At 37.2% G+C, this 23281-nt stretch overlaps 1 protein-coding gene across 1 annotated transcript; it reads right to left on the minus strand.

Moving 5' to 3' along the window:
• Window positions 1-3900: 3900 nt before the first annotated feature.
• LOC114153794 (RING finger protein 145) lies at window positions 3901-23269 on the minus strand. Its single transcript, XM_028032561.1, has 12 exons — window positions 23097-23269; window positions 17598-17849; window positions 16241-16349; window positions 14733-14824; window positions 13074-13309; window positions 12749-12924; window positions 11455-11595; window positions 11189-11371; window positions 10929-11076; window positions 10495-10617; window positions 9961-10194; window positions 3901-9300 (listed from the first exon to the last, which is right to left on the minus strand). Exons 2-12 carry the CDS (start codon window positions 17779-17781, stop codon window positions 9058-9060), a joined length of 1869 nt encoding a protein of 622 aa, XP_027888362.1. The 5' UTR covers window positions 17782-17849; window positions 23097-23269; the 3' UTR covers window positions 3901-9057.
• Window positions 23270-23281: the final 12 nt, after the last annotated feature.

Genomic DNA, 23281 nt, shown 5'->3' on the forward strand with positions numbered 1-23281 from the left:
AGGGGAACAGGAGGAGAGGAGACGCCCCCAAACAAAGACGAGAGTGGAGTCAAGTCTGCATCATGCAGCCACACGAAGCTCCCCTGTCCTCCTCTAATGGCCAGAAACTCGGTCTTTAATCTGATAAAAAAAAAAAAAGTGGTTATGAAGTGAAACCCATGCCCGCACCACAATCTCCAAAACTGCCCGCACAACAATATTTTTTCATCATAAGGGAGCTGTGTCTGCTGGAGCAAAGCAAAGACCTCAGCGACTCTTCAGGAGGGGGCATCTCCCATTCAGATATTAAATATCAATTCCCCTGGAATCGTTGCATTAATAAATACTGAATCTTACAATAAAGTATAAGCAACCGAATGCAAGCAACGACCTTAACAAAATGAGAAGTTCTTCAAACTTTTCTCAGTTGTTATTACAACTTGACAATATCTGAAAGTCTTTAATTAAGAAAGAAAATCTATCAAAAACCTTACACAGGACCTGAGAGATGCATTATCCTTATGCTCTCATGTCTTTATCGGTGAATATTTTTTTTTTTTAGCATTGAGCATTTGCAACGTAAATATGAAGCAAATTAACTGATATATCTGAACTCTTAGAGTTAGTAAGCACTCACAGCCACAAAGATGATCCTTACTGACTGCTCATAATGTGTCAACCTCTAAGGTTGAAACGTGGATCTGGAAATGACATCACACCTAATTTAACAATATTCCAGCTGCAAGTTGGAAACTCATGGGAATTGGCAGTTGTTATGGCTACTTAGCAGGATAACGAGCGATAAACAATGTTTTCTCTCTTAACATTTCATGCACTGAAACACTGCAGTGTGTTGTCAGACCTGATAAAATGCAAGCCAAAGCGTTAATAAATTGTAAGTAAATAATTGGTGACCACAGCTTTTGCCACATGTTGTTATTGAGGTAACGGTTGATGACAAACGTCTAACTTTACCAGAGAAAATAAATGAAAAAGTCAAGGTGCAGTAGGACTGTTTTTAAATGACTATCATGGTGTATCTTTGCTCTTTACATTTTCTGAGGTCCAACAGATTTTACCTGTCACCTAGTAAGTTTTTTTCTTCAAGTCACTTAGACATTTAGATCTGACCAAAATTACCTCTTTGTCTATGTAGCTGACTTTCTGAAATAATAACTAAAAAGCTGCCTATATTTATGTCACTCACGTTACACCACGTCTGCCTCTGATTGGTTCCTCGGGCCTCTTGACGTCTCGTCAGGAGGCAGTACTCTTTCAACTAGCACCTTTTGTTACGTCATACTTGTTTAACTCTCTTTTAGCGTGTCACATGGTTCCATGACCATCAACTATCCCTTTATTTGGTGGAAATATTTGATGAAAACCACAAGTTGGTTCCTGAGAATAAACAGCCTGAAGTATGTGAACTAGGACTTCCAGTTAAGTCCTTAAAGCTTCTGGTGGTAAACAGTAATGTAGCAATAGTTGGTTCTCAGACTTTGAATTCATCCCTTTCTTTTTCCATTCCCTCACAGACTAGCGTTAGTTTAGCATAGCTCAAATTAAATCTGCAAAGTCGGTTCTATTAGACTTCCGAGAGATCAATAAATCCCTGAAAAATCTTAGAATTTGATCAAGATTGTCACTGTTTAGTTATTTGGTCATAAACTTACTTATATCAGTATTTCTTCTTAGTAGAGCTTCAGTAGGCGTGGGAGAGAAATCTGCCTTCTTGCAAATAAAAAAAAGAAAAATATAGAACGACTCAAAACTTTCGCACAGTATTTGCAGTATATGCAGCAGATAATCTTTTTCCAATTTTTCCACATTGCTTCACATGATGTTGTTCATTATTATCACATTTTTGCATAAAAAATAATCAATTATCTAACATATTACAAAATAAAGTAAAAAAATGTACTAATTTCAATCTAAATTGCTTTCATTAGAACATCAGTGAGTGCAAACGTTTGTTAAATCGGTTCTGACTTTTATTTACATCAGTCGGTTACAGGCTCCATTATAAAAAGGCATTTTTTGTCATGGCATCATATTCCTGCTCCCTATTGTCTTAGGCCTTGCCTTTTTGCAGCCCAGCGCCGCAAGACACACAAACAAAAGTGACAATAACAATAATTAGCTCAAAATAACAATGAGCGTAATTGAGGATAATTGCAACCAGATTTCCCCGCTTTGTCTCTCCCTCCGGCACCATCTGTTATTTGAAACTATTTATCACCCCGCTAGGAGGAGGTGGAGGGGTGGGGGGTCAAAACAAAATACAAATATTAATAGATAATGCAGTGAAGTGTGTTAAAAACCAATAGTTTATTGATCTGCTAAAGGTCAGGAGGTCAAAAAATCCTGCTATTTATCTATATGTGAGAATGATTGGCAGAGAGAGAACTGGCACTCTTCCAGCTCTTATTCTCAAAAGGCTGCTGGAAAATGCTCTTGACCTTGATTAAGGAGGAGAAGAAGTCTTTTATGCTCTGGTTCTGCTTATGAAGTGACACAGAGAGGGTAGTGGGCTAGTGGCACACAGAAATCCATAGAGTCATACAATTTCAGGGAGATAAAATATGTGGTGCATAATTAAGGCTTTGACATAAATTCCTAAAAGAGAAAAATATTTTTTCTGACTCTCAAATCAATTGCAGATCAATTTGATCATAAATAAACGGCATGAATTACTCTGTAAATTTTGCACATAAATAACACATTCCTTACCCAAACTTGAAAAACATTGCATTTAAATATTTAATATTATTAGGCGATATGTAATGATATATTGCTTACAAAATGTGTTTGAAGACCTTCCAAGGTATTTTGAGAGAAATCTTGAAATTAAAAATCAAAACATGGTCAATCAAATGATTACTAATTATAACCACAAGTATACATCTCTGTTATTCACAAATATAAAGAAATGCTGCAGAAATATGCATAGGAAAATCAGAAATCACTGATTCTCACTGAGTGCTTTGACTGAGCTGGTCTTTGGCACGTGTTTGCGTCGCTTCAGCATAGCTTGTCCCACGAGTTTGTGCTCCGTCAGCATAAATGTGGCGCAACAGCGCCACCGCGTGCCTGGTTAGTGCAACAGCAAGTCCAGTATGTAATTGTTCAAAGAAAACGGCGTTTTCTAGATCCAGTAGGTGACGACTTTTAATTTTGATGATCAAACTGTACAAATGGGACCGTTTTGCTTTAAATCACCGATTGTTGACCAAGTTGCAATAAAATTGTAAATGTTAAATGCCAATGCCTTGCAAAATTTCTTACCATTCTTTGAACTGTACCAAATTTTTTGTCAGTTTATTTTATGTATTTAGTCATATTGTTTGATAGCCCAAGACAAACAAGTGCATAATTGTGTAGTGAAAGGACTAGTACCTAGACTTTTCTTTTACAGATATTAATCAGAAGTTTCCAATGTGTTCAGATGCACTGAGAATGAGTGAAAAATACAGGCATTTTCACCCACAAAACAAAACAAGTTCAGTCAGCCTGAATTGAGAGCATCTGAGCATGTTTAAAATTTTCTCTCCTCAACTGGATTCAAGACATACATAAATACATAAATATACCTTGATCAAAACCACATTGTTCTGACTATCTGCTTAGGATGTTGCAAAGCTTCTGTCGACAGGTTTTCCCACCTGAGCTGTAGATCTCTCCAGCTGCCTCAGAGTTGCACCTCGACTGCTTCTGAGTATTGCTCTTCTTTTTTTCTTGGCCTGAGAATTTAAGGCACCTTCCAGTCTCTGCTTAAGCGCACCTGAATCAAATACATAGGTAACTCTGGGGAACATGATTGCATGCTCAGAAGGTAATTTGATTTAGTATTGTCAAAGTAAAGACATATTCAAATTCAAGCAAACTATTTAATACAGTAAATCAATGCAGTAAAGAGCAGAATGTTTTGCAGAGAATCGTTTATTTTATTTGACATTCAGTTTCTGTAAAATAACCAAGGCAACACCAGGCCAGTCTGAAAACCAGCTGTGAGACATTTTTAATTCAACACAAGAGCCAGGTTTTACAGAGCAGGTCCTATCTCTGTAGGTTTTGAAACTAACCAGACAAAATAAAAATAAAAAATGTAAAGGAAGGCTCAGTTAGAGCAAGAAAACACCATTCTGCACTTTGAGGTATTAGCATTGAGCAGCTGTGTTAAAAATGCATTCACTAAATTTAACAGCATGCTTGTTTCAGTTATAGATCCAATTTCCATATTTGCATATGCTTCTTTTATTTCCATTTCAAACACAATCTGGGCTTTGAGAAACTTGGCTTTTAGAAGGCAACACTATTGTTCCTCTGATTAATGATACTCTGAAAATCTTAAAGATATTCAGGCACAACATGAGGGAAAATCTTTGAATCGTGTTTCAGGTACATGCTCTTAAAATAGTGTAAAAGAAATCAAAAATGCCAGAAAGGTCCACTTTTAGAAATTTGTTCTTTTTACACCAACACAAACTAAAGCTGCTGAAGTTGAAATGTTGGCACATTTAATCTGAAGTTAATCCTGCAGCTGAAACAGAGCTGCAAATAATGCACTGTAATACTGGCCTTTAAGAGAATATGAATTTTAATGACCACACTGTTAACAGTCACTGAAGGAAGAATTTAGACAAAAACTGGAGCTAAATATTCATTTTAGAATATTTTTCATTTGATTTTCAACCAACAAACTGCTACTTTTAGCACTGTTTGGTGTACAAGGAAGAATTGTGCAAATATACACTGAACCAAAAGCTGACAAATGTTCGTGCTAGTTAGCATTTAATACTGCAATGCAGATTCAAATACAGCTGCCAATGACAATTTTCACCTTCAAACATTGTATCATGCAGGTGATTCTTCTGCATGATACAGTCTCCAAAACCTTGTAATGCATAACTAATCTGTGTAGCCATTGAAGGGGCTTAGAAGTAAAGAAACAAAGACAGTCCATAAGTTCACCTTTCAGAGAAAGATGCACACAATACATCAGAGTCAACATCTTATCCCTTAAAAAACAAAACAAAAAGATGCAGCATTGCAAAGGTCTGATCCTACAATTATCATGTATTCATTTTCAGCCATGTAAGCAATGCTTCGTACAGTCAAAAAATAAAGTCAGAGTAACAAGACCTTATGAAATTGTGGTAATAAGCAATACTGTCAAAGGTTAAGTACCAGATCTCCTGTTTGTCAGCGTCATGCTGATCCCACTCCTTACCAGTAGAGGACACTGGAGCGATCACTTCAGCCTGAGGACGCGTCATGCACACAGGTGATGCAGTGACACTGACTGGTTTCTCACACCAGAAAAGTTTGCCTTCTTGACAGCTTCTGGGCAAAGCAACAAGGAAGCCAGGAGGAAACCGAGCACTGGTCATATAAACAATACGGATACCGTCAAACAGAACAACATTTCTATACATTACACACACAGATTGGGCTTTTTCCTCGTACACAAACGACAGAGGGCTTTTGGTAGCTGACAGCAACAGGACAGCTTTAGAGCATTGCTAGTAAAAATGAGATTAGTGCAAATACAACCAAAAACATAAAAGAGGAGAAAAAGAAAAGAAAAAGATTGAAAATAAGGTTAGAAACACTGAAGACGAAAACAAGTTCTGTGGCAGCGGGCAAGCTCTACATATAAGCGTGCATCAGAATCCCTAAACTTTTATTATTTTAGTCAAACACCCTTCATTACACATTTATTTTCTAAGCCCCAGAGCCAACTAGAGTGTTTTTTTGAGCACAAATAAGGGGTGGTGGACAAAATAAAAAACTAAAATGGCTTAGTTTGCTGGTAGTAACCTCTCATGGAGTGACTGAGCTGCAGGGATACTGATCGCCCTGATGGAGCGAAGTGATTGGTTCCTGCTAGGAATAGGTTTCAGTTCTCATTAGCCTGTCAGGTAAAGCATGCTTTATCAGCTGAGCTTTAAAGTGAATAAAAGTAGGAAGCCCATGTCAGCTAAGTGGACCCACTGCCTTGCAGTTTAAGTATTCACACCCCAAAAACATTTGCTAATTTGTCCCGTTCACATTGCAACCAGAAACGTAAAGGGATTTTATTGGGATTTTGCGCAACAAACCAACAGAAAGCTGCGAAATGGGAGAAAAATCCTAAATCAATTTTTCCATGTTTTACAAATGAAAGTGTGCAGTTGTATGCAACCCCTTTACTCTGTTGCCCCAAACAATTCCTTTTACATATGAGACTAACAAGAAATGAAAGAGGAGCTCCAGTCAGATTAGAACAAAATTTAACTTTTTGGCCTGGGTGCAAAATGCAACATAAGGTGGAAACTACATATCACCCAAAGCAACTCATCCCCATGGCAACACACTGTGTTTGCAGCCAAAAGGATACATTTCATTAGCAGAAACAGGAAAGATGGTAAGAATGAATTAAATGATGGATGGAGGCAAACACAATATAACCCAGAAGTAAAACCTGGTAACTGCTGCACAAGTCTGGAGCAAAAGGTTCACCTTCCAGCATAACAATGATCCTAAACATTCAGCCAGAGCTGAATCCAATTGGTATTCTATGGAAAGAGCTGAAAATCGCTGTTGCAAACAAGAGTGGGGCAGAAATGTCAGTCTGTAGATGAGCAGAGCTGCTGGAGACATTACCCAGAAAGACCTGCAACTGTAACTGCAGCTGAAGGTGGAGCAACGTAGTACCAACTCAGATGGCACTGAATAGATGCAAGATTTAGATATACTTCTGAAGTGTACTAGATGATCTTTTGCATAAAATCCCAATGAAATACATCAAAGTGGTTGGAAGATGACAGAATGTGGGGGGAAAAATATCAGAGTATGAACACTTTTGCAAGGTACTGTAATTACCCAGAAATGTCAAAAATATTAACTTCCTACTTTTCTCCATCTCCACGGTGCATTGCCCTGTCCAATAATATGATGTAAAATTAACCTTAATAATAATAATACTATCAGCGATGCAAAACTTTGGCGAAGAGGAACAGAGATGCTTTTTGCTGGGACCAGCCATGCAAATTTGATTCAAATATTGAAGAGGTGTTATAGCAAAAGCTTTGACATACAAAATTAATTCGACATCCCATGTGAAACCACTGATTAGTTCACATGGAAGCAAACGGCTAGACCACATCACAAGTCCTCCGCTTAGCACCAGGCTTCAGGTCATGTGACGGCCACAAGAAACGACATTCAGTATCTGTTAATTCTTTGTTTTTACCAATACTCACAACCACTGTCTCCCAAACGTTAAAAAAAGTCTCAGAAAGAAAAAAAACAAACTTGTTTATGAAATGTTAAGACTGTCACAGTTTAAAATGCAACCATAAGTTACCCATTGTCATTCGTAGCTGTCTCGGCCTCTGATCACTTCTACATGTCATGGCACGTAAAGGACATTAGATAAACCTAACATGTACAGCGATGAGAGGAAGGCTGCACGCAAGAAGGCAGGGAGGACGAAAGCAGTAAATATGACTACTGTGAGAAAGTCCAACAGTACGATTTTGCTGATGAAGAAATTAAATACAGAAAACTTATTATACTAATGGATTTCACATTTTGTAAACAGGATGTAGAAGCTGAAACTGTTTCTGAGATGGATCACTGCAACACTCTTGAAAAAAATGAAGTAAAAAAAAAATATTCCCAGCATGAGTTAAGGGGGAGAGATTAAGGTAACAGTTTAAAGATAAAGTGTCAAAATATCTCTAACCAGTCATTTATATTTTAAGATCTGAATAATCAATACAGGCTTACAAACTGAGTTCATCTTCCTCTCAGAATCAGATATGCAGGGTTCCTAGGCAGTTTTTAGTTCAGAAGTTCATTCGTTTTTACATTTGATCTTTGTCCTATTTTTAAAGTATAAATTAATGAGGGACATCAATATATATATATATACATATTTAAAAAATATATTTGACTGAAAATATTGTGTAATGTGTAGCAGTACAAAAGCACAACTTAAACAAAATACTGTTCTATAGTAACGCATTTGATTATAGGCAAATCTACAGGAGCGTTTTTGTTTTTGGGTTCCTGGCTGTATGCATTAACAACATTTTTACCAAAACAACTTTAAATACTTTCTTTTACCATCAGTTTTAAGAGTGCTGTGAGAAAAATACCCCTAAATATCAAAATAACATTTTCATTTAAGTCAGTGTCACCCATTCATGGTACTAGTAAACTACTTCAATCTAAGGTTACATCAAATGTTTTTACAGTGGAACGGCTTTAAATAAACTGCAACCCAAATAATGGAAGTTAGGAATTAAATAGAATAGTAGTGAACATTTTTTCTGGTGTTTTCTTAATCAACGTATGGTCCATAAACTCCCTGTATCTACCCCATTATCTCCGTAACATTTAAATTATATTTGCATACATGCCCATATCGCCAAGATATTTACATTTCCAACTTGTGGTAGATGAAGAAATAGCTGAAGTGTAAAATATTGTCAAAGGTGAAGTAAACTAAGAATCTGTTTGGGCCAGCTTTGTTAGTTAGGATCAAAGCCTGGAAATAACATTTTCCAAAACCTTTTTTGTCATTTTTAATTAGATACTACTGTAAAGTGAAAAATTGTAAACTCAAATCTTATTCATTCAAACTGTAGGAACCCTGGATACGAGGAAGTTGGATTTCAGGGGACAATAAAGGGAGCGGAGAGTGGGGATGCTGTTGCTAAGTGCATGCGTGTATTTTGCATGTGTGCAGCGATGGAGTTCTGGATGAGCATGAAGGAGAAGGAACTTCCTCAGAATGGCAGCTGGGCTGTGAAGGGCGGCCATGTCGAATCAGTGGATCTCGTGGAGGTCAACAGGGGTCAGTATCTGTGAGGAGGAGGAGTGTCGGATGGAGGGGGAAACCGCGTGGGAGCGAAATCGAAGGTTAGCAGGTCTGTCAGGCGTGTCAGAGGTAGAGCAGGAGGATGTAGATGGATGATCTGTTTGCAACTGGTTCTCCACGGAATCAGTCAGAGGTGAGGAAGAGGATGGACTGGCAAGGTGCAGAGGAGCAGAGTGCATGCAGGAGGGACAGGAGGTCCCATCACCTCTCTAATCTTTCACATCATCAGAAGGAGAATCCTCCTTCTCCTCGTTGCCAGCAGCGACTTCATCCTGTCCAGCAGGGATCAGATCGGCTGCGGCGGCATCTTGGTTGGGAACTCCGCTGGCAGCTGATTGGCTCTTAAGCTGAGAGTGACAAAGAGGACAAGTCTCCTGGACGTACAGCCACTTCTTCAGACAGCCAGCGTGGAAGAAATGGCTGCATGGAGTGATGACAGCACTGCTCATGTCCTGGAAGGAGAAAAGAATTTAGATTTACATTCGCTCTTGCTCATGTAGGCTTTTATTGGATAAGAATAGGACATAAAGACAACTCAATATCAAGCAAAAACCTAAAAATCTTTACTAGAAATAAAGTATATCTTGGAAAAAATATGATGAAAGAAGAAAAAGGATTTAAGTGTGGTACCAAATGGACCCAACAAAAGTAACTTCTTGTCAATCAGCTTAATGTAATATCAGCAAAAACATGTTAGATTTTTTTAAACGCGTGAACTATGACAAAAAAAACAACGACATAGCTTCCAAATGTAATAACAGTAATTTTCTAGGTTAGAAGTAGGGCCGTACAGCTGATAAATCAGTCCTGATTTTCTTAATTTTGAGAGATTGTTGATTGGCCGATACCCACATATGAAGCCAATTTTATCCACAGATCTTATCTACCTCAGCAAAGGTCTAGAAATTGACCACTGTCCTCTTTTTCTCATTTCAGACATAAAAAAAGAGAACAAAAAAAAGAGAAAAAGCAATCGATATTGGCCAAAATCAGAACTGGCAGGTCAGGCTCTAAATATCTTACTAAATAAATCAAATCAATGAGTGATGAGTTTAATCATACAAAGGATAAAAACAAAAAAACTCTTTATACACACTAAAGCCTCCGCCTACCTGGAAGCAGATAGCACAGATGTCGTTGTACTGCTCCAGCTGCGCGTCGGTTGCAGTTGGGAGGCTTTTGATCTTGTTTACAGCGTCTCTCCTGAGCAGGAAGCTCTGCCAGCCCAGCTGGGCTCGGAGCCAAACATTATAGTAGGAGTGGACCAGAATAATGGTGCTGCCCATCACACTCCACTCGCCAAATACAGTCTCTGATATGCCATAGCACACCACACACACTGCGACCTGGCGACAAAGAAGTTAATGAGTAAGAGAAAAACTCCACTGATTTTGAGTATTTATCTTTTTCTACTAAGGATTAAAATTGAAAAATGTAATTCATGTTCACTAATAGTTATTAATCAAACAGAAAATAAAGATAATAACATTATTCACCATTATGCACCAAAATACATCTCATAACTGATCAGAGCCAATCAAGAGAAAATTGTCTGATCTGAACTCATTCCACACAATTTCTCCAACATTGTGTGATGTTTGCTTAGTAAAAATGTCATAATTGCTAAGTTTTGAGGAAACATTTACCAGAAACTCCAGCAATCTATAGGTCCCATTGACACAGTAAATGACCTCATCCATGTTTTCCACTGGAGCTTTACGAAACTCCTCCACCATGAAGAGAACGTAGATCAGCAGCGTACCGAGAACCTGGTGGAGAAAGAAGAACTGTTTTAGAGTAAATCAACCAACAAAGGATCAGAACAAGGTTTTTAAAGTTTCCTGAAGTAAATATAGGACTTTTTAAACATTACTATTTACTTACATTTAAGAACTACAAAAAAAGAATAAAATCTCCATTCCAAAGACATGTAAACATGATAAACAGTTGAAAATGTAGTTTTTGACCTTCCATGTTTGGACATAGGGTAATATTAGAATATGATTTTCTAAATGAAGCTATGAGAACTTATTGGTTTCATAAAAGAAGTCTTTTTAATATCAGTGTGCTTATGATGTACCTGAAGTGAGGTAAGGATTGATGAGGAGATGATGATGAGGAGCCAGAAATCCATGTGGAAGAACTGACAGATCATATACGACATGTAAGCTGGAAAGATGAGCAGGAAGAGGCAAAGAGATACTGCGCGGAAGTGTTTCCACAAACTCCTACATAACAGAAAAAGCACAATTAGAACTCATAAATGGAATACAACTGAATGGCTTCTAAATTTCTAAAAAAAATAAATAAATAAAAAAGTGCATTAGGAGTTTGACCTACTTGTCTCTGGAGGCTCCCAGAGCCAAAACGATGGGGTCAGCGATCTCCAGCATGGACTGCAGAATGGAAGCAACAACAATGAAGAGGATGATGGAGAGGAGGAAGGCTCGGTGGATGACCTGCAGCTCTATCAAGCCGGTTTGCACAGCCAGGATAAGCAGCGTTATGCCTTCAGTCATTCCTCTGCACATGTGGGAGACAGATAAAATTGAAATTTGAGAACTATTTCGATATACAGCCTCAAATAAACAAGCAAACACACTCACCTGTGCATGGCATTGTCATTGACGAAGGCTCTGTAGCCCTGTAAGTAGAACTTGCAGAGCGTGAGAACTCCCAGCGCGATGAATGAGACGGTGAAAACCAGACCCAGCAGAGAGTATGGCGTACTACAACATTCTGCAATACTGCAAACACGTGGATGGAGAAGAGGAAAGGACAAAAGGGGAGAGTTTAGAGAAACTGTAAATGATGTAGCAGTAAATCACATGGTGTCTATAAACAATATTTATGTTACATAATGTTTAGGAAATAGAGATGCAACAGGAAAATGGCTGATAACTGGATTTGGATCATTTTCAGCTTGAGCATTAATGTTTGCGTTGTATACTTTTTTCTATCATTTTCCTGTGCTAGAACAGTTATTTTGCAATAAAGACAATGCTGCGAATGACTAAGTAAATTTGAATGAATAAAAAATTAAATATATTGTTTAAAAGCAGCAAATGTACCATACTGGGCACAGCCAGGTCACTCTGACAACACCTTTTAGTGTGGAAATAGTAACTGACTGAAGTTATCCATTTTCAGTTCAAGTGACTAGATGAGGCAAAGATATACAGCCATATAAAAGAAGTATGACCAACTAAGAGTAGGCATTTACCCAATTTTTATCATATATCATGATAAATTTCTTAAGAATTTTGATTTATTCTTTTCACAATAAATCCCAATTAATAATGTTTATAAAACATTAACATTATTGTCCATAATGTTGGAATTTGTATTTTAGTATTTTCTCCACTGTTTGCTCTATGAGAGCAACAATGAATATCAATAAATTTGAAATATGATTAAATGCAGTTACTATGCATGCTTTAATCATATAAATTCATCACAAAAAGGTATATATATCAAGAGCTGCAATTGTGCTTGTGGGGTTTGTAATTGCTGTGCTATGCAGTCACAGCCATGTAATTACCGTATCTAAAAAAAAAGTAATAAATAGTTTTTATTGTCCCTAATAGTTATCACAATAGTAGCATTTTTATGTTTTTATGATGTAAAGCACTTTGAACTGACTTGCTGCTGAAATGTGCTACACAAAAAAACTTGATTGATTGACCACAAAATATCATGACAAAACTTTAAGTCCATATCACTCACTTCTATGACCAACAAGCTTCGGACGAACCCACACGAATATTACTGATCCAACACCTCATAGGTACCAAATTACAATTTGATCATTCCTTATACAAAGGAGCAAACAGAGTTTAAATGAGTTACACACAAGCCCAGAAGGCCTTCAAATTTTGACTAAAGGTACTGTGTTCTTACCTTGTAAGAAAGAGAAAGAGAAGCCTCTCCCTCGAGGTAGGCTGGTCTCTGGTGCTGAAGTAGGTGTAGATCTGAAGAGCGAACAGCACGAGCCAGAAACACATAAAGAGAACTGGAAGAACCAGCTGGTTCCACAGGGACATCCCTAAAGCTAGCAACCCGTACACCTCCACCACCTGGGACACAAGAACAGAAAACCAGGAGGAGAGAAGACGGTAATTAGGAGTATTATTCATCTTGGGAAAGAAGACACAATCCAGAACTAAAGCTTCATGGGGAAAACATGGGAATCTTCCAACATAAGGCCACATTAGTAATTTATTACCTGAGCGAGTTCCCTGTAGGCAGTCTTGGCCAAGTTATATGGTACCAGTAAATTAGAAGCTAGGAAGTAAATGACCTCCAGGCCTGTGAAGATCATTGAAAATCTATTGATGAAGACGATGGTCTCCAGAGGAACCAGACAAAGTCTTGCCACCAGTGGGAGGAGGTGTGCAGAGAAAAGCCAGATCCTCTTGGTCTGCATCACACAGGAACACAGAGTGCACACCACAAGCTGACCTGAAAGACAAATGGACTGAAATGTAAAACATGGACATAACTATACAAAAAAACACAAAACATTTTGTGTTTTTGAGAATTAACCAGTTATTCTTTAGAACATTTATCAGTCCCAGATCAGTAAGAATAAGTCATTAATAAAACAAAAGTTGTAAGTAGAGAAAAATACATTTATTTCCCCTCTCGGACATTTTGTCTTTTATAGCAGTTATTTTTGCCTTCTCAGGCATTTTCTGTGAGAACAGCACTTCATGAGGTCTATTTATAACCAAGGAGACCCCATTTCTTTTCACTTGCAAGATGAACCAAGAAATTACAAGGCAGAAATACTGCAACATTTTGCACTTTAACAAATTTACATGAAACATGTTAGATGTGGTAGCTAGCATAATTTTTCCAGAGACCAGATTAAATGTATAGTTTACAGTACAGAGCTTTAACAACAATTCAGTAAAGATAGATGTTTTTAACACAGCATTACATTTCAAAAGAAGAGTTATAAAATAGCAAATTAAACACCAAACTGTACATATCAATATTTTGTAGGAGTAAATAATTAATTCACAGAGATGAAATTAAATTAACAGTATAACTACTCTTACTACAGCTTTTCTGTCTACAATGGATCTAAAACAAGAATACACACCCTTGTAAAAATGCCAGATTTCTGTTATGCAAAAATAAAAAGAAAGGAAAAAAATCGTAATAGATTATTTGAAAACTTTTCTCTTTATTGTGACATATATCCTACAAATTCCAATCAAAAACAACAAATTGGTTAGGTTCAAAAATGTTATTATAAAACTGCAATACTGTAGTTGCATAAAGAATATACAACCCTTAATGAATATGCTGAAGTAGCTTTTTGCTGAATTTTAGCATTTAGTCTCCTGTGGTAACAGACCAGGAGCATCCAACATCTTGAAACTGAAATGTTCTCCCACTCTGCTTGCCAAAGGTTTTCCACATAAGCTATTTGAGTACATCTGTTTTCCACCATCATCATCCGGTGACTCCTGTTTTCTGTCTGATCTGTCTGTCTTTCAGGACTGAGACTAAGTAGCTCAAAAACCTCAAATGTCTCATTTTTTAGTTCATTTGGGTGCATGTGTCGACTCAATGTGATATGGAAGAATTTAATCCCTCTTTCGCTTCTGCTTTCAGCAGAAGCCTGAAGGCTTTTAGTCAAATTGGAATGGCATTTTATTTTATTTACATGACAAAAACAAGTTAAAGACAGTAATGACATTGTAGAGTAGATATTGTGTCTTATGGACAATATGATTTTTGCAGGAAAATATTAAGAGATGCAAAAAAAAAGGTTTGAAATAATTTTTCAGTCTTAATTCTGACAAACCAACAAACTGGTATTTGCACAGGGGTGTGCGCACTTGACATATACCGAGTGTGTGTTATATTATACCTATGAGTGCAGTGGTGAATCTATTCATAGAAAGCGGTTCCAGGTAGACGGGTCCTTCATAGCCTGAATCCAGTTCACTGCGAACATAATCTCTGACAAAAGAGGGCAAAAGATGAGCACAGAGCTGTTATGTAACACCAATTTACAGTGTAGTACCACCTCAAATAATCTTTTCACAAACAAGAACAGGAAACCAACATTTGTCATCAATATGTTTTGAGATTGACTGAGATGGACTTTTTTATGTCAAGTGCATATATTTAACATACATAAGGTAGATACTGTAATTTGGTAAGTGTCTTTGGGCTCTGTGTTTTTTTTATACCCGAGATCAATTTTTCTCTTTTTATATTAAACGGATGAGCACTGGCAACAGCAGTAGCTTCAGTCCAAGTTAAGACATTGGTTTTTTATGTTTTTATTTCAACTCCCATCATTATAAACTTGTTGCATTTGACCCAGAAGCGACACACCCAGAAGAAACTGTGTTGTTCATATCTGCAATGGCAACATAAAGCTGATGTCACAGACTTCAACAATTAAAACAACGACTTTTGTTAAACATCTTCATCTTCTTACAAATTTAAAGCCTCTTTGAAATGTCTTGCTTCAATCACAAAAACATTAATCAGTTCCAGTCAAGTTTGTTTTCTTAAAGCGCTGAATTTCATACTAGTTCCTCAGTGTCTGCGATTGAGCTGCTTGCTGAAGCATAAGTGAGTGCAAAACAGCAGCAAGATGCAAAAAACTTCTTGACAAACCTTTTCCTGCTGCAATAAACAAAAAGGGACCTGTCCAGGGTGTACCCCGCCTCTCGCCCGGAACGTTAGCTGGAGATAGGCACCAGCACCCCTCCCGACCCCTCTAAGGGACAAGGGTGTACAGAAAATGGATAGATGGATGGAAAAACAAAAAGGTAGAGCATAGAATCTCTCTCCTAGAAGTGTTGTGGAAGAAGCAGCAGCTCTTATGTGCAGAGTGGGTTGCAGGTCTGCTTTGCTTTCTGCACCTCACTGTACAGATCAATGGTTCCCACACTTTTCATGTCAAGATTAAATTAACACTGCAACCATTTTTGGACCCAACTATCAGTTGAGTATACAAAACTATAAGTGATTGTATAAAATTAAAGTGGGTTCCTGGCCTCAACGTTTGGGACAACCAGTACAGAAAACATAGAATCTCCTTAGACTGATACTGGTGCTGGATCAAAAAAGAGAAAAACTCAAAGGTATGTACTTTCCGTATTAGGTGTCTAATTGGAAACATATTAGTAGTTAATTTATGCTACAAGAGAGTGAGAAAGCAAGACTTTCAACAGATCACAGGAAGGCTTAATGGAGGACAACAAAGTTTCTCCTTTTGTTATTTTAGGCTTTAAACCTCTTTCTGTCAAGAATGATGTTTGACTTGGGTATATAAGTGATTCTTAAAGAGAAATACATCACTACTAATTTGATGTTCTCTCATCATGTTGAGAGAACACAATGGTTTGTGAGCGTTTATACCTGGAAACTTGGTGACCAGCAAAAAGCAGCAGGGCCGTCAGAACATACAAGTAGAGCTTAACCAGATGCTGGCGAGGCAGAGTCAGAAGCACCAGGCTCAGGATGTAACCTGCAACAAAAGCATCACGGAAAACACATTTTAAAGCACTTCCAGCATTTCGTAATAATAGCCTTGTTTTGAGTCATAGAAATCAACAAATTACGCTTGTGACATTTTATGTAACTGCATGGAAACTTTGAGCATCTCTGCAATAAACAACTTTATTATACTCCAGTCTACAACCTAAAACATGTCCAGAAGCTCTTCCATGCAGATCATTTGCTTTCACTGCCTTGCTCCCTCTGTATTCGGCCGGTCCAGCCATAGTGGTCATCAGCACATACCCAGCCTATTGGCTCATCAATAAACTGCAGCCAAGCTTGAGAAAAAAATGCAGCCATGAAAAGAAACAAGGAAAGAAAAGTTTATACTTTGCCTATTGGTTCCCTCTTAGCCGTGCAAACAGCTCTTTACTGTAACACAAAGCTTGGTCTGCTCTGATTATTTTTTTGTCTTCAAAATACTCTTTTGAGTTCACTTTTAAACCTAAAACTGACTTCTACTCAGCAACATTTAATCTCATTAAAAAGGAAGAGAAATTGTCCCACCCTTTGCTGCTCAAAGTGTTTTACTGGCAGTTTGAATTTCTGTTTGTCCTTTATAAATATTTACAGAAGGAAATGAAAATGGAAAATAGCAGAGATCCAATACCAGCACTGCAACTCCAGCAATTTAGAAATTTGGGATTCAAGTACCTTTGTCTAACTCAGAGGTGGAACCACAAGTAGAACTGAGAAAAGGCTTTACCAGTGACACCAACTGAGAATAAGACTTTCCATTTACTGTTGGTTTAAAGCCAGAACAGAGAGAATCACACCCGTTTGGACTGTTAAAAACCCCTCTCTCCAGCCCTAAACGATTGGAGCTTTAGTAATTGCTATAATGTATTTTGGTGGTATTTTAAGTAGAAGGAAGAATAGTTTAAAAGAAAAAAAAGTTTAAAAGGGATGCATGCATAGGGAGTCACCCTTTTATTGTTTTACCCTTAAATAAAACCCAGTCCAACCAATATAGTCCATCTGTGCTTAAATTAATCTCAGCGTAAATAGAGATGTTTGGTGAAGGCTTCAGAGGTTTGTTAGAGAACATCAGAGATCAGTCAGGAACAGTAGAAGGTTAAAATTTGTGAGACCTTTCGAGTTGCCAATCACAAAAAAATTCCAAATAAACTATTTTATGTTTATGTGGCCATTATGTGAAAAAAATATCTGTATACATTTACATTTTATGTGCACATGTGTGTGCTGCAATACTAACCTACGTAGTGCAGGTAGAGTGCCAGATATTTGTACTGAAACAGAGGGTTGTTGGAAAGGCTGGAGCGCTGGATCTTCTGGAAGAAGGAGCTGACGTCCCAGCGGTACAGGACGTCAAGCAGCATGATGCTAGGGACACGCAGACCCACGTTGAGAACTGCTTCTACTCGGTCCTTCACTGCCATGGCCTCAGGTGAAATGCTGATCGGCAGGCAGAACTGACCTCTAAGGTGAGAAGTTGATAGTGGGTGCTCTGCAACGAAAAAGAAATAATGCAAGAGGAGAATAGAAATTCAATATGGTGCAGTTAGACAAGAAGAAATGGCAAAAAAAAAAAGAAAGATGAAAGGCACAGAGCAACAAAAGAGCAGGATTAATCAAGGTCACAGGGATCCGGAGAGCCATGGGGGAAGTGCAGAATGAATGAGGAGAAAGAAATAAAAGACACTCGACTCTGCTGCAAAGAGGCTGGAAAAAAAGCCCTGCTTTATGAAGAACTATGCCTGCCACAATAAAAATGACAGAGGAATATTTTTAACATGTAATCATTTGTTTTCTAAAAAAATATCAATATTAATTAAATGGATTCATTACAAGACTACTTAATTATTTTAAAAAACATAATATTAGCAGAGTCCGAAATAGCCTATATAATAACAGGTGTGTTGCTTTTGGTTGATTTTATTAGGGCAGCATTTGCTTGTGGGACTTTGCAGACCTAAACAATCAATTTCAGAAAGGACTGCAATAAACTGGCAAATGAAAAATACGGAGCAAACAATACAATATAAACAAAGCATGAGTAGACATCAAAACAGTTTGTAAACAGTATGCAAAAGATTTGTAATTTCCATAAACCACTCTGGCTTTCCATAATTCAAATTTACTGTAGACTGTTTCCGTCTCCTCCGCTATGCCTGGTTGATGTCAACAGAAGATAAGTTTGTTTTGTTCCTTCTTTAGGTTTTAACAGCTTGCTCACTCATTTTATAGGGTACTCAGGTGTGTGGGAGGCCTCTTCTTATGCATCAATACTACTTTCATTTTACCATAGAGCCGTAACCCTCTGTTTTCTGTGTCAGCCTTAACCTGAACTTATCTCTACTTTTGAACTTTTCCTCATCATAAAACAATCTTAAAATTCTGTTCACGATTGGACTCCCTGCAACAGAACAAGAGTTAGTTTGCAGTGTTAAATCATAACAGCAATTTAAAAGCACATCACAAACAGACAGCTAAATAAAACAAGCACAGACGAGTGGAGGCTGCTGCCAGAATTTTAAAGGCAACTGATCAGTTCTCAGAAAAAAAATTAACTGAAATGACAATGAAACACTTTTGTTCAGTCTTTTGATTTAAAAAAAATAGAGATAGTCAGTGTTGTTGTTTTTGGATTGTAAATATATAGCATGGAAGGTTTCCAACATAAAGCTAACATTTTCAAATCTGGGACATTTTATAACAAAGATTGAAATTCCAAAACAAATAATGGAACAATATTTCTGCTGTGCATTTAGGCTTTTGTTTGCCATTTGCTCTCTGTCTGAGCAAGTCGGACTCATGTTACCGGTAAACGTGGCAGTCCACACATGGAGAAGACACACCTTAGGAGAAAATTGTTTCATTTTCCTTAATGCCTTCCATCTTTTGAGGCTGATCTGGATTTATTTTAAAACATGTTCCAAATATAAAACCAGCTTCCTGTGGCTGTTTTTCATTCAGTAAGAACATCCACATTTCAGATGTATCCAGACTATTTGCACAAATATATATTGCAGGGTATATTCAATTGAATGAGTGAAAAATTAGTTTTCCCTTCCATTTTTTTATCTTATCAACATGTGATGCAATCACCGATAATCTGTTTAATCTGCTCAGAATTGATTAAAAGCTTTTCCATGTGTGTTGCTCAATGTGTGATTAGAATGAATTTGGTTGATTAAGCAATTTGACTATGTCTGCTTTCATGTCACAGTTGTCCATTAAATATACACTGTATGAGAAATTCAGTAAAAAGTTCTGCTTTTTTGTCACTCATTTCAGAAAGTGTAACTTATTATTATGAAGATTCATTACAAAACTATTTCAAGCCTTTTTTTCTAGTACTTTTTTGAACACCAATGATAAAAAACCCAAAATTTGATGTCTTAGAAACCTAGTTAAGATAAATAAACAAAAAGAAAGGATATTTTAACCAGAAATTTTATGCCTCCGAAAATTATGTTCATTAATATGAACTCAATAAATGGTTAGAACTCCTTTTGCATAAATTATTACATCACTGCAGCGTGGCATTGAGGAGAACGACCTTCTGGAGTCTCTCCTCATCCTCTGGACAATACTACATAGATTTTCTATGGGGTTCAGGTCAAGCCCAGTTGCTTGTCCATCAAGAACAGTAGCACCATGGTTACTGAACAAGCTTTTGGTACCTTTGGCAGTGTGGACAGGTGCCAAGTCCTGCTGGAAAATTAAATCAGCATCTCCACACGGCATGTCAGCAGAATGAAGCATGAAGTGCTCTAGAATTTCCTGGTAGACGGCTGCGTTGCCTCTGGACTCTAGAAAACTCAGTGGACTAGAATCAACAGATCACATAGCATTCAAAATTATCACTAACTGCAGAAACTGACACAGATTTTGTGCATCTTCATTCTTCTTCCACACTCTGGAAAATCGACTTCCAAATCAAATGAAGACTTAATGAGGATTTTGGACCACTGAGTGACACTTCAGTCCCTTTTCTCCTTAGCCCAGGTAAAACGCTTCTGACGTAGTCTCTGATTTAGAAATGACGCAAGAAATACAGCGTTTGTAACCTCTGGTGTTGGGTTCATCTGTGTGAAGTGGTTCTTGATGCGATCAGGCTCAGTTTACTCCTTCTGAATTTCCCTTAAATTCTTGAATAGATTTAGCTATAAAATCATCTCAAGACTGCAGGCATTCATGCTGCAAGTTTACATACTGCACTTCTTCCTTCCACTCAACTTTCTATAAATATGCCATAACATTTTCACAATATTTTAATGTTTTGGGATACTGAATTTTGGGTTTTTATTACCTTAATCTTCAAAATATGTCTATGTAAAATGAATTGAGTGTTTTTGACACAATCGACAAAAAATATTGAAATTTTTCCACAATATTTTTCATGCATGTTTACAGTTTACTTTTTTTTGCTGTATTTCTATACAGAGCAGCAAAGTTAATGTGGAACATGTTCCCATGCTAAAAGCAAACAGACAGTTCCTCAAACCTGCTGACTGCAACATCATATGACTTCTGTTTGAACCCTACTCGTAAAAACATTTCATTTAAGATGCCATTTTCTACATCTACATTTATATCAATTAATGCTCAGTAGAAATCATATGCATCAGATTTATGCATTTAGCAAAACATAATGCGACACCTAAATATACTTGTGTTCTCAATTATTGATGCAAAGCTGCAAGACTTTTCTGGTGTTGTTCACATTTGTGAGAGTCTCCATTGGTTAATACCCCTGCAGCACTGGGACAGGATGCTAAGAACTTATGTAACTGAATTCACTGGACAGAGACTGTTTTTCAGAATCCTACCTTACATAACAACACCACAGTGACTGTAACAATTTATCTGCCCCAATACATTCACGCCTGAAAAATATTAAACCCAGTTTCAACTATTTAAACATTTTAATGACATTAAAAACATAATTACCCAATGTATTTGTTTGCAAGTTAAAATAACTAAATGTGTAATTAAATGTAGCTAAATATTACATACTTTGGGTATGTTTTTACTCAGACTAAAATTAAAAACTATTTTAATAGTAAAATTAGAGCTGCACAATATATTGTTCTGCAATCATCATTACAATATCAATGCTTGCAATATCGATTCAGATTATGCATGCCAATAACATGTATGCCCACACCAGCTGCATGTTTTCTGATTGTATAAATATAATTTTTACACCTTTAGATGAAACCTGTATATGTGGCATATTAGATACACTTTTGGTTTTTGGAATAGGAAATAAAGAATAACTATAACTGTGACTCTCAATAAGAAGTAGTGACCATTTTTTTTACGTCATTTTAAAATGTTCAAAATAAATAAACATATGGATGCATAAATACTTTTTAGTTGAACATTGAGTGTAAGATAATATGTTTAAGCAACTTGCCAAAGACCTTTGAAGAAAAAAAAAAGTTACAACTAGGCCTGTCACAATGACAAATTTTGCAAATAAATTGTCCCAGAAGTTACTGCGATAAACAATAATATTTTTGCTTTGAGACCATTTTCAGGTATTATACTGATGATGGCTTATTAATGCTACAAAACATTCTCAAATATCAATAAAGTTTAAGTTCTAATGAACATTTAACACTGGAAGTAGAAGACAATTAAATGTTTCCAAAAGAAATAAACAAAACAACAAATACAACAAAATATGAAGTCTCTGTAAAAAAAACAAAAAGAACAAAAAAAGTTCTTTTTTTTTTTAAAAAAAAGGGGCAAGTAGAGGCCAAAGCACCAGAATGAAGTTTTTTGTCCTCCAGTTTTTGGTAAAAAGAGGGAGAACGTAAAATAAAAACAATAAATTATGCAAATGGAAATTATTGAGCTTGTTTTACTTTAATCATGCAATTAATTGATCTATTGCTTATTGCAGGCCCTAGTTACTACACACCAAGTCACTGTTTTTTATACAAAAAAGAACAAACCCTTTAAACCAGAAATCTAAACACATCTCCAACATGTAATGTTCCTCTTTTTTATGACCCAACGTTGACATATTGTCATCCAGGAATCACAGTGTTTAGTAACACATATGAAAATAAAGAAATATAAGATGCAAAAAGCAGCAAAATCCAATCCTACTATGCTAAAGAAAAAACATTGACGAGTTCAGAGATGATTTTCTATCTTAAGTTAAAATCTTATGGATGACTGAGTGCTGCATTGACTGCTGTACGTGCCATGAACTCTAGTAACCCCTCCGTCTCGACGGAAACAAACCCCCTTAAGCTGCAAAAGAAAGAATGCAACACTTTGCTACTAGATCAGTCCTTACGGGGCATTGCTACATGGAAAATACAAAGCAAATATAAGCTATTTGGTAGACCAAGAAACCACAGATTTACAGTATAAACGGGAAATCAACAAGCACTGACAGTATACATGCGTTGTGGAGGTGATGAGCAGCACCGAACAGAAAGCGGCGCAGTGCCAACAATTAAAGCCGACGTTGTCAGCTAGTGTTGCTGTAGCTAGCCGGACCAACAACCAATTCGTCCACAAAGCCGCAGCTAATGACGCCCCACACGCCATTATTTTTCACAAAATACACCAGTGAAAGCCCACACAATGAAGCGTTTGGTAAATAGCGGAAGTGCTCGTCAGATAGTCCAACTGAAGCGCAGTTAACAAGCAGCAGAATGGCAGAAACACTGTGCGCGTAGCTACAGCGTTAAGCCAACATTTAACAGGGGGGAAAAATACAACTTACGCTTCAAGGTCGATGTTCACAAGTATGAAAAACTGATTCTGGGTGGCTGGTTGGTCGTGTATCGACCATTTTAACTCGGCACCACCCGAGATAACGGTCCTCCAGATGGGTGTGCTTCACAGCGAGAAGACGCGGCCCATCCGTTCATCTTTCCTGGCAGCCATTTACCACAGTACGGGGGGATG

The sequence above is a fragment of the Xiphophorus couchianus genome, chromosome 11, assembly GCF_001444195.1.
Source record: "Xiphophorus couchianus chromosome 11, X_couchianus-1.0, whole genome shotgun sequence".
NCBI lineage: Eukaryota > Metazoa > Chordata > Actinopteri > Cyprinodontiformes > Poeciliidae > Xiphophorus > Xiphophorus couchianus.